The sequence below is a fragment of the Geotrypetes seraphini genome, chromosome 1 (genome assembly GCF_902459505.1).
Source record: "Geotrypetes seraphini chromosome 1, aGeoSer1.1, whole genome shotgun sequence".
Lineage (NCBI taxonomy): Eukaryota > Metazoa > Chordata > Amphibia > Gymnophiona > Dermophiidae > Geotrypetes > Geotrypetes seraphini.
Window position 1 is genome coordinate 427,528,603 of NC_047084.1, and position 14,344 is coordinate 427,542,946.

Consider the following 14,344-nt stretch of genomic DNA (forward strand, 5'->3'; position numbering starts at 1 on the left):
TTGCCTATTGTGGAAGTCGATGTTCAAGATGGACGCAGCTAAGGATCCTTCAGCTTCCACTTCATCTGATACCTCCCCGGTTCGTGCGAAACCGGTATCGACCCCTCCTGCATCGAGTGTGGTGAAACTGGCATCGTTCACCCCGACACCATCCACGAGCTCGACGTCGGTGCCTACCCCGGTCTCCTCGGTTCAGGTACCTCTTCCTTCCACAGTACCATCAGTTGTCATCAAAGTGCCGAAAGCTACCAAGCAGAAGCACTCGACCTCGAAGGAACGCGATGACCGTGCAGGAGGACCCCCTTTCGGTGCGGATCCCTCCTTATCGGCTTCGCTACGGTCCATGCTGGAAGCTCAATTCGTTGAGCTCATGCAGACCATCGGACCCGGGCTCATCGCTGCCATACAGGGTGACCTCCCGGTACCGGTCCAAAGGGGCGGTCCGCCCCCTCCCCCTCCCCCATGCCGGTCGACCTCGACAACCGACGAGGACGAACGGGGGAGGGCGGCGATGCCCATGCGGCAAGCCTCGCTTACTGATATGCCGCCATTAGAGCCCATTACGCCCCCGCGCCAACATGGGACCAGACCTCCGATCGATAATCAAAGCCCTGGGCATAGTCAGGAAGAGTTCTTCCGTACTCCTTACCAGACTTGGGTAGCATCGCAAGAACCCGCATCGCAAACCCAGTTGCGATCCACCGCTTCCAGCCCTATCCATCACTTGGGGGCCTCGGGAGACCATGCGATGCACAGACGATCCCGATCTCCGTCCCGCCACCGAGACGGACATCGATCCAGACATTCATCTTGGCACTCTTCACGCCATTCGGAGGTGTCACCGCAGAAAAAACTGCAACGTATGGGATACTCCTCATCAGAGGTATCCCCTCCGGAGGGACCGGAGTACGAGGAAACACCCGTACCCGATTCTCCTTGCCATTCCCTGATGTCCATGGACCCGGAGGCCTCTTCCTCCTCCAGCCCGCCTCACAAACCGACGCTGGCGGATCAATTGTCTTTCTCATCATTCCTCCGACAAATGGCGGATGATCTGGATGTGACTCTTGACACGGGCTCCCGATACTCCAAAGAGTATCTGGACACCATGCATTTACCTAACCCTCCAACGGAGTCGCTTCGGCTCCCTCTGCATAAATTGCTGGATCAGACTTTCATGCAGTGTTTTGAAACACCGTACTCCATACCGGCGATTCCCAGCAAACTCGATGCTCGATACCGCATCGTGCACCATAAAGGGTACGAGGGCCCTCAACTCTCTCACCAATCCCTACTGGTCGAGTCCTCTCTCAAACGCTCTCATCCCTCTCAGGTCTACGCCTCTGTACCGCCGGGCCGAGAGGGGAGAACGATGGACAAATTTGGTAGAAAATTCTATCAAAACTCCATGATGGCGTCACGGGTGCTGAATTACAATTTCTTTTTCTCTTCCTATCTGGAGTTCTTCTTGCCGGTGCTCCGCAAGTTCACTCCTTTCATAGACACCCAAGCTCGATTCGAGTTCGAGGAAGTGGTAGCCTCCCTCTCCCAATTACGCCTCCAGCTGATGCAATCCTCCTTTGATGCATTCGAACTCTCGGCACGTGCTGCCGCAAGCGCGGTAGCCATGCGTCGCCTGGCATGGCTCCGTACAATCGATATGGATCCCAACCTCCAGGACAGACTCGCCAACGTACCATGTGCGGGAGCTGATCTGTTCGATGAGTCTATCGAAACTGTTACCAAGAAGCTGTCGGATCACGAAAAATCCTTTCAATCCATCCTGCGGCCCAAACCCAAACCTCAACAGTCTCGACCTTCCAGGCCACCCCTGATTTACCAGCGGCGTTACATGCCCCGACAAACGCCCGCTGCGAGGCAACCTGCGAAGAGACAACCTCCCCAGAAGTCTCAGCAAAATCCCCAGCCACCGGCTGCACCTAAGGCTACCCAGCCCTTTTGACTCCCTTCCTGGGAGCATAACCGACACCGTTCTGCACCCCTCAGCCTCTCCCATAGGGGGCCGCCTCCATCTTTTTTACCATCGATGGGAGGCCATAACCACGGACCTATGGGTCCTCACCATCATAAGAGACGGATACTCTCTTCACTTCCATCGGGTCCCCCCGGACCATCCTCCAAGAGAGTATCCTTTAAGCTCGACACAGACCGCCCTTCTTCTTCAGGAAGTCCAAACCTTGCTTCAGCTTCGGGCCGTCGAGCCGGTCCCGTCAGACCAATTGAACCGAGGGTTTTACTCCCGGTACTTCCTCGTCCCGAAGAAAACGGGCGACCTGCGACCCATTTTAGACCTTCGGGCCCTCAACAAGTTCCTGGTCAAAGAGAAGTTTCGTATGCTGACTCTGGCTTCTCTCTACCCCCTCCTCGAGCAGAACGACTGGTTATGCTCCCTGGATCTCAAGGAGGCCTACACTCACATCCCCATTCACCCGGCCTCCCGAAAGTTCCTCAGATTTCGGGTGGGAAATCTGCATCTACAGTACTGAGTGCTACCATTCGGCCTCTCTTCGTCCCCCAGAGTCTTCACAAAGTGCCTGGTGGTAGTGGCCGCGGCACTCCGGGACAGGGGTCTACAGGTGTTCCCATACCTCGACGACTGGCTCATCAAGGCCCCGTCAGCCCCAGAGGTCACTTCGGCGGTCTTGACTACAACTTACTTCCTCCAGAATTTGGGCTTCGAGATCAACTTTTCCAAGTCTCATCTACAACCCACCCAGTCCCTCCCCTTCATCGGGGCAGTCCTGGACACCATTCAACTCCGAGCATTCCTGCCTCTTCAACGCATGGAGGCTCTTCTTCATCTCTGCCAGTCGGTGTCTACTCGCCAAACCCTACCGGCGAGACAACTTATGGTGCTCCTGGGCCACATGGCCTCCACAGTACATGTGACACCCTTTGCCAGACTCCATCTCAGAATCCCCCAGTGGACCCTGGCATCACAGTGGAATCAGACGTCCGATCCACTAACCAAACACATCGTAGTCACACCTGCTCTTCGGCAGTCTCTACTTTGGTGGATGACCTCTTCGAATCTATCCAGAGGTTTGCTGTTGCACTCTCCCCCCATCAGAAAGTTCTCACAACCGATTCGTCGAACTATGCATGGGGGGCCCACCTGGATGGTCTCCGCACCCAAGGATTCTGGACCAGTGCGGACAGACTACATCAAATCAATCTACTGGAGCTCAGAGCCATCTTCAATGCTCTCAAAGCTTTCCAACACCTACTTCACGACATGGTGATCCTCATTCGCACAGACAATCAGGCCGCCATGTATTATATCAACAAGCAAGGAGGCACGGGCTCGGCCCTCCTTTGCCAGGAAGCTCTACGAGTCTGGGACTGGGCGGTGCGCCACAACGCCTTCCTCAGAGCTGTCTACATTCAGGGGAAGAACAACGTCTTAGCAGACAACCTAAGTCGTCTTCTACAACCTCACGAATGGACTCCCCATTCCAGCCCCCTTCACCAAATCTTCACACAGTGGGGGACGCCTCAGATAGACCTCTTTGCGGCTCCCCACAACTCCAAACTGCCTCAGTTTTGCTCCAGGATCTACACTCCTCATCGCCTCGAGGCAGATGCTTTTCTACTGGACGGGGGGAAACGATTTCTATATGCGTTCCCACCATTCCCACTGATCCAGAAGACTCTGGTCAAGCTGAAACTCGAACAGGCCACCATGATTCTAATAGCTCCTCGGTGGCCCAGACAACCTTGGTTCTCCCTTCTACTTCAACTCAGCAGCAGGGAACCAGTACCACTTCCAGTGTTTCCTTCACTACTTACTCAACATCAAGGATCACTGCTTCATCCCAATCTGCAGTCTCTCCACCTGACAGCTTGGTTCCTCTCAACGTAACCCCTCACCAATTCTCACAAGAAGTGAGGGAGGTCTTGGAGGCTTCCAGGAAGCCAGCCACTCGACAATGCTACTCCCAGAAATGGACTAGATTCTCCTCATGGTGTGTTTCTAAATCAAAGGAACCTCAGCGAGCTTCCTTATCCTCCGTACTGGACTATCTCCTACACCTATCTCAATCTGGGCTCAAGTCTACATCCATACGAGTCCACCTGAGCGCTATTGCGGCTTTCCACCAGCCTCTACAAGGGAAACCCCTCTCGGCCCATCCGGTGGTCACCAGATTTATGAAAGGACTCTTTCATGTTAACCCTCCTCTCAAACCACCCCCAGTAGTTTGGGATCTCAATGTAGTCCTTTCCCTTCTCATGAAGCCCCCGTTTGAACCACTCAACAGGGCTCCTCTTAAGTATCTCACCTGGAAAGTGCTTTTTCTTGTAGCCCTTACGTCTGCTCGCAGAGTCAGCGAACTCCAGGCATTGATGGCGGATCCACCATTCACAGTATTCCATCATGACAAGGTGGTCCTCCGCACTCACCCGAAATTCCTGCCGAAAGTGGTCTCCGAATTTCATCTCAACCAATCCATTGTACTTCCAGTATTCTTCCCTAAGCCCCATTCTCACCACGGAGAATCGGCCCTTCACACTCTGGACTGTAAACGTGCTTTGGCTTTCTACCTGGATCGTACCAAGCCACACAGAACCACTCCTCAACTTTTTGTCTCCTTTGATCCTAATAAGTTGGGAAGACCCGTATCAAAGTGCACCATCTCTAATTGGATGGCGGCTTGTATCTCTTTCTGCTATGCCCAGGCTGGATTATCACTCCCCTGTAAGGTCACAGCCCATAAGGTCAGAGCAATGGCAGCCTCAGTAGCATTCCTCAAATCAACACCAATTGAGGAGATTTGTAAGGCTGCCACTTGGTCCTCGGTTCACACTTTCACCTCACATTATTGTCTGGATACTTTCTCCAGACGGGATGGACAGTTTGGCCAAACAGTGTTGAAAAATTTATTCTCTTAAGTCGCCAACTCCCCCTCCATCCCACTGAGGTTAGCTTGGAGGTCACCCACTAGTGAGAATACCTGCCTGCTTGTCCTGGGATAAAGCAATGTTACTTACCGTAACAGTTGTTATCCAGGGATAGCAGGCAGCTATTCTCACGTCCCACCCACCTCCCATGGGTTGGCTTCTCAGGCTAGCTACCTGAACTGAGGAGACACGCCCGGCTCTCTGGGCGGGAAGGCACCGGCGCATGCGCGGTGCGGGCATCTCGAAACTTTTAAGTTTCTACAAGCAACACGTGCTTGTGAGACGTCCGTATCGGGCTCTGTCTGATGACATCACCCACTAGTGAGAATAGCTGCCTGCTGTCCCTGGATAACAACTGTTACGGTAAGTAACATTGCTTTCTCTACAAACTTCACAGTGAAGGAGGGTAAATACCCATTGGTCAAGACTGATATTCCTGTTTACAAGAAAGAAAATTAGCAAAGGTATGAACCTAATTTTCCATTGTGCAGATAACCTGGCTAGTTAAGTGCTGACTTTGCCCCTAGAACATCGTCAAATAACCGGTTTTCATTTTGGCACTAACGGGCTATTTTCAGCATCATCAACTGATTAAGTGCTGTTTCTGGCCAGTTAAATTGCCTTGAATATTGTCACTTTTTAAATTTCAGTCATTTTCTAGTGTGCCAGTGACCCCAATTGGAGTCCAGGTAGAACTTGAGTATTTTCAACATTAACTGTTTCAGCCATTCAGACTTCAATCATGAGTATCCAGCAGGCACTAAAGGCACATTAATGTCACCAGAGAGCATATGACTTGATAAATTATTGGAGCAGGGGACTGGATGCTTGTGTCTATTTTTATTTTTGTGTTTACTTTGCACTTGTATGTGCGTCATCCTACATGTGAGCCTGAGGTAATTTTTTATATTTTATTTCAGGTACCGGAGAATCTAATCTTAGGGAAGCAGAAATGCTCCTTCATCCCTACCTCAAGAAGTTCCCTAATGTGTGTACACTGAGTATCCTTAAAAAAGAATGCAAAAAAAAAAATTAGATTGACTTGACATTCTGCTGGAGAATATTTATTTTGTTCATTTTCTCTATTTTCCACAGGGTTCAATAATTTTGTTTTATGCTGCCAGGATAGATATACTGAAAGGAAACTTTGAAAAGGTAGCATGTCTTATATTTTACTTTGTTTAGTTTTCTTTTCAAGATGCATTTTGCATGGGCAAAAACACTTATTAGTTTGAGTCTGTCCTCATGCTTGTCTGTCCATCCATACTTACAGGACAGGAGGGGTAGGGAGGAGAGGACAAAGCATGGAGTAGAGGAAGAGCAAGGGAAGGAAGGAAAGAAGGGGAACTGAGGGAATAGGAATAGGGGAAGAAAAAAACCCCAGTGAGTACACTGAAAAAGGCATCTCTGACACCTCCACATCCCATCACACAGCACCTACCCTCAAGCAGCCTGACACTCCTAAACACTGTGGCACAAATTCTCTATAGTGTACTGTAAGTTAGGTGGTGGTAGGTACCCTATTGCCACCTAACTGAACTGTTTTAATTAGTGATAAATGGCGCGGTAATTGACAGCATCGGTTAAAACCAATTAAAATCTAACTTAACAAAAATGTAGGTGCTTGCAAGCGCCTACAAATGACAACATCCAACTCTCTTTCATAGAGGTGCTTACTGGCGCCCTACATTTTAAAGCAGACATGGTTTATACCAGAAGTGAACATATCTATGGACGCAATGGGAGAGATGCCCATGCTCTCCCGCCACCAACTGACATACACCACTGGCAGCTGGAGAGATGCCCAGTCTCTCCTGCCCAACCAACACACCCCTAGGCAGCGGGAGAGATGCCCAATGTCTCCTGCCGCCAACTAATGTGCCCAACCCCCCTGGCAATGGGAGAATTGCCCACGCTCTCCTACCACCACACAACCCCCCCTCCAGCCAGCATACCCGCCTCTTCAAAATGGTGGGCCTTCCCCTCCCTGGTGCACCCTGGGATACCCGGGGGGGGGGAAGGCTGAGGCTTTGATTGGCCCAGGTTGTTTAAGGCTCCTCCATTTCCTCTCACCTCCAGAGTGCTTCAGAAAGTTTTAGCAGACAAAGCACATCTCATTCTCATTGCACCAAGATGGCCCAGACAAGTCTGGTTTCCACTGCTTCTGGATCTGCTGGATGCACCCCCAGTTCCATTGGGCAACCATCCTTCTCTTCTGTCTCAACACAACAGCCAGCTGCTACATCCCAATCTACGCAGTTTGAGTCTCACGCATGGAAATTGAGAGCTCTCTCCTAAATTATCTTCCGCTCTCGCAATCTGTCAAAAATTTTCTTCTAGCTGCAAGACAACATGCTACTCAGAAGTCCTATCAAGCAAAATGGAAATGTTTCTCCTTAAGGGCTCAGAACCAAGGGCTACCGCCTCTCCATTGCCCATTGGACCGTGTCTTCACTTATCTCCTGCATTTGTCCAATTCAGGACTTAAGACTAATTCTGTCAGAGTTCATCTGTCAGCAATTTCAGCATATCACTCGTTGGTCAACGATAAACCAGTCTCACAGCACCCTCTCATGGCACATTTCCTTAGGGGGCTCAACAATTTTAGACCTCCATTGAAGACCCCTACTCCATCTTGGAACCTCAATGTAGTACTAGAACAATTGATGACAGAGCCCTTCAAACCACTGGGTTCTGCCTTTCCTGGAAGACAGTTTTTCTTGTAGCGCTCACATCAGCTAGAAGAGTCAGTGAGCTTCAAGCCTTGGTCACTTTTTATCCCAATTTTTTCCAAACAAACTTCAGCTACGAACTCATCCTAAGTTCCTGCCTAAGATGGTTTTGGATTTCCATCTCAACCAAACCATCACTTTGCCTTCATTTTTTCCACCTCCACATGACTCTGAGGCAGAGGAAAAGCTTCATTCCTTAGATTGCAGAAGAGCACTGCTTTTTTACCTGAAAGCAACTTCTCATCTCGCTTACCTGTAACAGGTGTTCTCCGTAGACAGCAGGGGAATGTAGGCACACATACCCGCCTGCCATCTCCTCGTCTCCTCTTCTTTGGCTAGGAACGAAACTGACAGGAGGAGGGGAGGGGGCTCGAGGAGTAGGACAATCTGGCACATGCTTAGTAAGTTCAAAAGCTTACTATAGCTAGGGGAGAGTCCGATGTGATTGGCTCAGTCAGAGACTTCATCATCAAGTGTTGCTGCATTCCCCTGCTGTCTATGGAGAACACCTGTTACAGGTAAGCAACTTTGCTTTCCGGTTGGAGGGACTGGGCATCCCTCCTGCCAGTAGTCATCGCTGGGGAGGGAGGGGGTTCCCTGCTGCAGCTGCTAAACTGATCGTGACAGGAAGATTACCTTGCTGCAATAAGCTCAGTGACAACCCGATTCTCTAACTGGCGCCTGTGACATGGACACTGGTTAAAGAATCGTGGTGTTAGGCGGCAATTCTATATAGGATGCCCGTGTGCGATTCTCAAAAGCCACTTAGGGCATCCTATACAGAATCTGGCCCTTAATGTGCAAAGTATCCATTGATAGATTATTCACTCCGAATCTTTACCCTACTGCCCTTATTTCCCAGAGGGGAGATAGTAAACTATGTTGATAGGAGGAAATGTCTCTGCTGGGACTTGGGCTACCTTAATGAAATTCTACTTGAGCATTTCCACTGGGGTCACATTTGGAACATTTAAAAAGCAGAAATTTAGCTTCTTGTCATGTTGTAATAAATACTTCAGTTTGTGGAGACATCTTATTAATGTAGCATAGTTGGTTTACAGCATAGTTTACCTGGAATTTTAAATTCCCCAGCTTTTTAAAATATTTTAATTAGAAATTGATCATTCATTTAGATTTAAGCTTGCAAAGAAACATCTAAGATATCATCAATATGCTTAGGAAAGAGACTTTTCCTTTCCAGCTGCAAAGAGCACATGGAGTCCAGGATCATAGTCTTGGGTATGAGTAATAAGTTTATTCTCTCCACAATTGCTTTGCTTCAATGGAGAAATGCAACTGCAGTTCTTAAACTTGAGCAAAGTAACTCCTGACCGAATTAGCAAGTTATAAAAAAGAACAGTGTCTCTAGGCCTCCAAGTGGGACACTTCATCTATAGTGGCTAGCTGTGAAGTTGAGGAAGCTTCCAGATAAGCCTCCTCTTCCTTCTCCTCCTCCAGCAGTGATAAATTCAAGAGCCTGAACCACATCAAAAGGGGTTGTTGTGGCCAGTGTCTTGGACCACAGGCATCAGAGGTGGTGTGTAGTGGCCAAGGTTTAGTGTGGTCTTGTGATCCCTATGAATGGTTACTCCATTACCAAGCCTATATCCCCTGACACATCTCCAGGACCATGAAGAACAAACTTTCTATAATTGTGTAACAGGTAGGTGACAGCTTAGAAGGGAGAGCCCTCAATTTCAACTTAAGCTGTAAGGGCAGCCAGGCATATAGGCAAATTGTTTACAGTTGCTCAGGAAAAATCTGCAGTTTAGACATCTCATTCCTTGTTGCCGCTTCCATCTTGGTTTTGTCAGAAAGATAGAGTTCTAACCTTTTTCCCATCCTTTACAAATGTGATGCACTTTGCTTTTATCTTTGTTTTCTGGTTTCTTTAATTGTAGGCACAGGCAACCTTTCAGAAATGCATTGCTGCCCAGCAGGAGTGGAAGCAGATTCACCATCTTTGTTACTGGGAGCTAATGTGGTCACACATTTACCAGCAGGACTGGCTTCAAGCATATCACTATGCAAACCTTCTTTGCAAAGAGAGCAGGTGGTCAAAGGTAATTCAACCAATTAATGTAATTGTCATGGTATAACATGAAAAAGAAATATGACATTTATTTCCCCTGGAAATAAGCAGGTTCGGTGAGTCATACATGTGGCCTTGTGGGAGCTGAGCAGACAGATCTAGAAATTTTTGGAAAGGCCTAAAGGCCTTATTGTTTCAGTGCTGGCATAGCCCTATGCTGTCTTACTACTTTCTTTTCTTGCCAAGACCATTTGTTATAGGTTCTTTTTTTCAGCAGTTCTACTGTGTTTTCAGATCTTTCTTCTGTCTTTATCTTCAGAAGTGTTGTTCAAAGTACTTAAGTAAAATTAAAAATAAATGTATATTTTAATTCATAAGTAAAAGTACAGTGAAGAACACATTTAAAAATTTAAGTGAAAGTAAAAAATTTCTTGCCTAATATAATACTTTTTTGAGTAAAAAGTAAAAGTACTGTAGCTTCGATGTCTGCTCACCAAGAATTCCAATCAGCTTCAGTTTCATCTCTGCTTTAAAGTGACCCAACTCATCACTGTTCTTTTGGGCCGGAGACCAGTAACAAATTTAAACACAGGCAATTCCAGTGTTCTTATAGATCAGTGGTTCCCAAACCTGTCCTGGGGGATCCCCAGCCAGTCAGGTTTTCAAGATATCCCTAATGAATATGCATGAGAGAGATTTGCATATAATGGAAGTGACAGGTATGCAAATCTCTCTCATGCATATTCATTAGGGATATCTTGACAACCTGACTGGCTGGGGGTCCCCCAGGACAGGTTTGGGAACCACTGTTATAGACTATAGTCACTGAACAGCAAAATTTAAGATTACTGTTTCGTGATGAGGTTTGCAATAGAAAGTGTTGTTCCCAGTTTTGCTGTTTCATTTAGTTTACTGAGGAATTGACATTTACATCTCCCTTCCACTTTTACCTGCAAGTATCAGATGTAACTAGGTTAAAGTAGTAAAAAAAAATTTTTTTTAAATATTTTTTATTCTTTTTTTAAATTCTTACATCAAGTGAAATACATGTAATACATTCAATTATGAAAAAACACTTGAAATTATTATTAAATGTTCTTACAATGTGAATTAAATAAACCCTTTATCAGAATTTTATATCATATTAATATTACAATAGTTTTCCCTCCCTACCCCTTCTATATGTTCTATACATGTGTTATTATATCTGATCAATAGAATAATTTGTCAATGGTCCCCATATTTTATTAAATTTTTTAATATAACCTTGTTGTAATGCCAATACTTTTTCCATTTTATATATATGACAAATTGAATTCCACCAAAAAGTGTAATTCAATTTAGTGTAATCCTTCCAGTTCTGAGTAATTTGCTGTATAGCGACCCCTGTTATAATTAATAAAAGTTTATTATTGTTAGCTGAAATCGGACTTTGTGTTCTCATTGCTGTTCCAAATAATATTGTATCATATGATAGTCCAACATGATTTTCTAATAAATTATTAATTTGGGGCCAAATTAATTTCCAAAAGGAATTAATGCAGGGACAAAAGAATAGTAAATGGTCCAATGTCCCCACTTCTATCCTACAATGCCAGCATCTATTAGATCTACTACTATCTAATTTTTGTAATCTCGTAGGGGTCCATAAAACTCTATGTAATATAAACAACCATGTTTGACTCATAGATGCTGATCTTGTAGTATGTATTCTCCAGGACCAAAATTTTTGCCATTGAGATGGAGAAATTATCTGTCCTATCTCAATACTCCAAATATCCCTAAGTCCTGATCTCTTTTTTTTGTTTAAAAATTCGTTTATATTCTTATACCATTTTGCGGCTTGGTGTCCTTGAAAATCCGCCTGAAAACAAAGGATTGGTAAACTATATTGAGTGTTTAGATTCTTCCATTCAGGGAACCCTTCCTGAATGGCCTGCTTCAATTGCATCCATTTAAAATATTGTGTTTTATCTAATCCAAATTTTTGTTGCAATTGTGAAAAAGTAAGCAGTGATCCATTTATTATTATATCTTTTAAAGTACCTGCTTTTATCCATTGTTTCCATACTATTTTAAATTTTAAGATCTGCAGAATGATATATCAGTTTATTCTAAACCAATATGGAGATTTGATAATGCTTTACTTGCAGACATAAAATTTATAGAAGATATTAAAGAAAAAATGCATGAATTCTTTCAATTCAATAATTCAGATAGCATAAACATTGAAAAAAGTAGTAAAAATTAGTGAAATGATTATTTCAGGAAAATTTAAAGTAACAAATGTTATCCTGTACTTCTTTACTAGTAAAAAAAAAAAATCCCATACCAAGCAGGCAGCATGTTCTCACAGATGGGTGACGTCATCCACGGAGCCCGATACGAACAGTGCAAAAGTGTACTGTCACTTTAACTGTACCGTGCATGCGCGAGAGCCTTCCTGCCCAACGTTGACTTGTGGGACCATCAGTTCTTAGTTTTCTGTGGAGCTAAGAAGACGTGTCATTGGAATCTCTCCAATTGTGCTATTATTTCCCCATTTTGTGCCTTCCCGGGTCGTTTTCTTCATCTTTTCCCTATTTCTTTTGTAGTCTTAATTTCTCGAGTTTCTCTCAAAAATTTTTCTTCATGTTTTTTTGAGCCAAAGGATCTCAGATTTCCAGCCAGCGGCATCAACTCTTTTTCGGTCACTAAATTAATCGACCCTCAGAGGAAAAATTGCTTCCTTCGATCTCACATCGGTGGTTTTTCCCTCATTGTCAAAGCCTTATAGTGGCTTCAAGAGATGCTGTTGGTGCAGCAGGGCAGTATCAGTCACTGATCCGCACAATTGGTGTTTTCAGTGCCTTAGTCCTGAGCATCGAATAGATTCTTGTCATCATCATTTAAAATTAAAAAAAGCTCTTTGAAGGCTTGAGGTCTACTCTACAACCGGAGAAACTTTTTGAATATAAAGATCCATCAAAGATGTCCACAACATCCAGTGTTGAAAAAGATGTGTCAAAGTCAACTCCACAGTCACCACATTATTTGGCACCAACTTCCTTGATACTGGGGGTGCCGCCATCATCTAGTAAACAGGCTAAGAATTCCAATACCTCACCTCGCCACACAATGCCGACATCTCCAGCATTGAGTAAGTCGATGCATGCCAAATGACGTCAGCAACAGTATCGCTCTCTGTCATTGCAGGAAGTGTTGTCTCTGAGGTGTGCCTCGACATCGGGGTCACCATCACCTCAACACCCTTGCACCGATGGTACCATCGATATTCTTGCTACCACAGCTTATCAGTTACAACCAGCTTTACGAGTTGTTTCATAAGGATCTAGCAGCTATGGTTCAAGACCAATTGAAGCCAACTGCTGCATCGATGACTCCTGTACCAGCCCAGCCTAGGCCACATGGTACCAGATCTAAGTCTCCTCGACGCAATTCTGGTCCCATGTTTGGAGCACTACCTCCTCATCGATGTCAAACCATCATAGGTGTCCTTCCTGATGCTCTCATCGGCACCATGGCCAATATACCACACAGGATCATGCTTCTTCTGGAAGAAGAGTTTTTACATCTCCAGCCCTAGAGCATAAGGACTCCAGTCTACCCCTTCAGGTTTTCTCTGACCCACAACATTCTCCTGTGCATATAGAAGCTGAACCAAAATAAAGAGCTGTACTTTTCGATTCACTTACTTTGAGCAAATACCAAAGGAATGTCTAAAACTTCCACTCTCATGATCTCGTGCAAGAATTCATGTTAAAAAAAAAACCAGGGAGGCCCTACTAAGTCCAGCGGCACCATCAAAATTGGATTCCCTCTACAGGGTACAATCATGTCCTGGCTTTAATAAGTCTCAATTGCAGCATCAATCTCTCCTAGTTGAATCGAAAGGGTCCAGAGAAGAGCGACTAAAATGGTTAAGGGGCTGGAGGAGTTGTCGTACAGTGAGAGATTAGAGAAACTGGGCCTATTCTCCCTTGAAAAGAGGAGACTGAGAGGGGACATGATTGAAACCTTCAAGATAATGAAGGGAATAAACTTAGTAGATAAAGACAGATTGTTCACCCTTTCCAAAGTAGGGAGAACAAGAGGGCACTCTCTAAAGTTAAAAGGGGATAGATTCTGTACAAATGTAAGGAAGTTTTTTTTTCACCCAGAGAGTGGTGGAAAACTGGAACGCTCTTCCGGAGGCTGTTGTAGGGGAAAACACCCTCCAGGGATTCAAGACAAAGTTAGACAAGTCCCTGTGAAACTGGAAAGTACGCAGGCAGGGCTGATCTCGGTTAGGGCGCTGGTCTTTGACCTAGGGGCCGCCGCGGGAGCGGACTGCTGGGCACGATGGACCACTGGTCTGACCCAGCAGCGGCAATTCTTACGTTCTTAATCCATTTTGAAGAGGTCATCTAGCTCCAGATCATATGCCTCTATACCTCCAAGTAAAGATCATACTTTAGACAAGTTGGGTTGTAAGCTATTTCAAAATACAATGCTTACTAGCTGCATCCTCAATTACTATTTCTATATGACTTTATATCTCAAGAACTTGTCAAGCATACCCTTATTTCACCACAGATGAAACTGATGACTTCATTAGAGGGAAAGGGTAAGTGGCTCTCCAATGGGTTAGGAAGGCGGTTTTAGGATGTTGAGTAAGCAA

The 14,344-nt window shown here is 45.7% G+C and overlaps 1 protein-coding gene across 3 annotated transcripts in view; it reads left to right on the forward strand.

Annotated features, from left to right (window-relative positions):
* TTC39B (tetratricopeptide repeat domain 39B) overlaps positions 1-14,344 on the forward strand; it is a 210,305-nt gene that overhangs the window by 141,538 nt on the left and 54,423 nt on the right. For all 3 annotated transcript variants that reach the window (XR_004536836.1, XM_033919149.1, XM_033919158.1), the window contains exons 11-13: positions 5,841-5,908; positions 6,016-6,075; positions 9,554-9,715. Coding sequence is in view for 2 of the 3 variants with exons in the window: in XM_033919149.1 (XP_033775040.1) it covers positions 5,841-5,908; positions 6,016-6,075; positions 9,554-9,715 (290 nt within the window). In the remaining variant the exon portion in view is untranslated. The remainder of the gene's footprint in view (positions 1-5,840; positions 5,909-6,015; positions 6,076-9,553; positions 9,716-14,344) is intronic.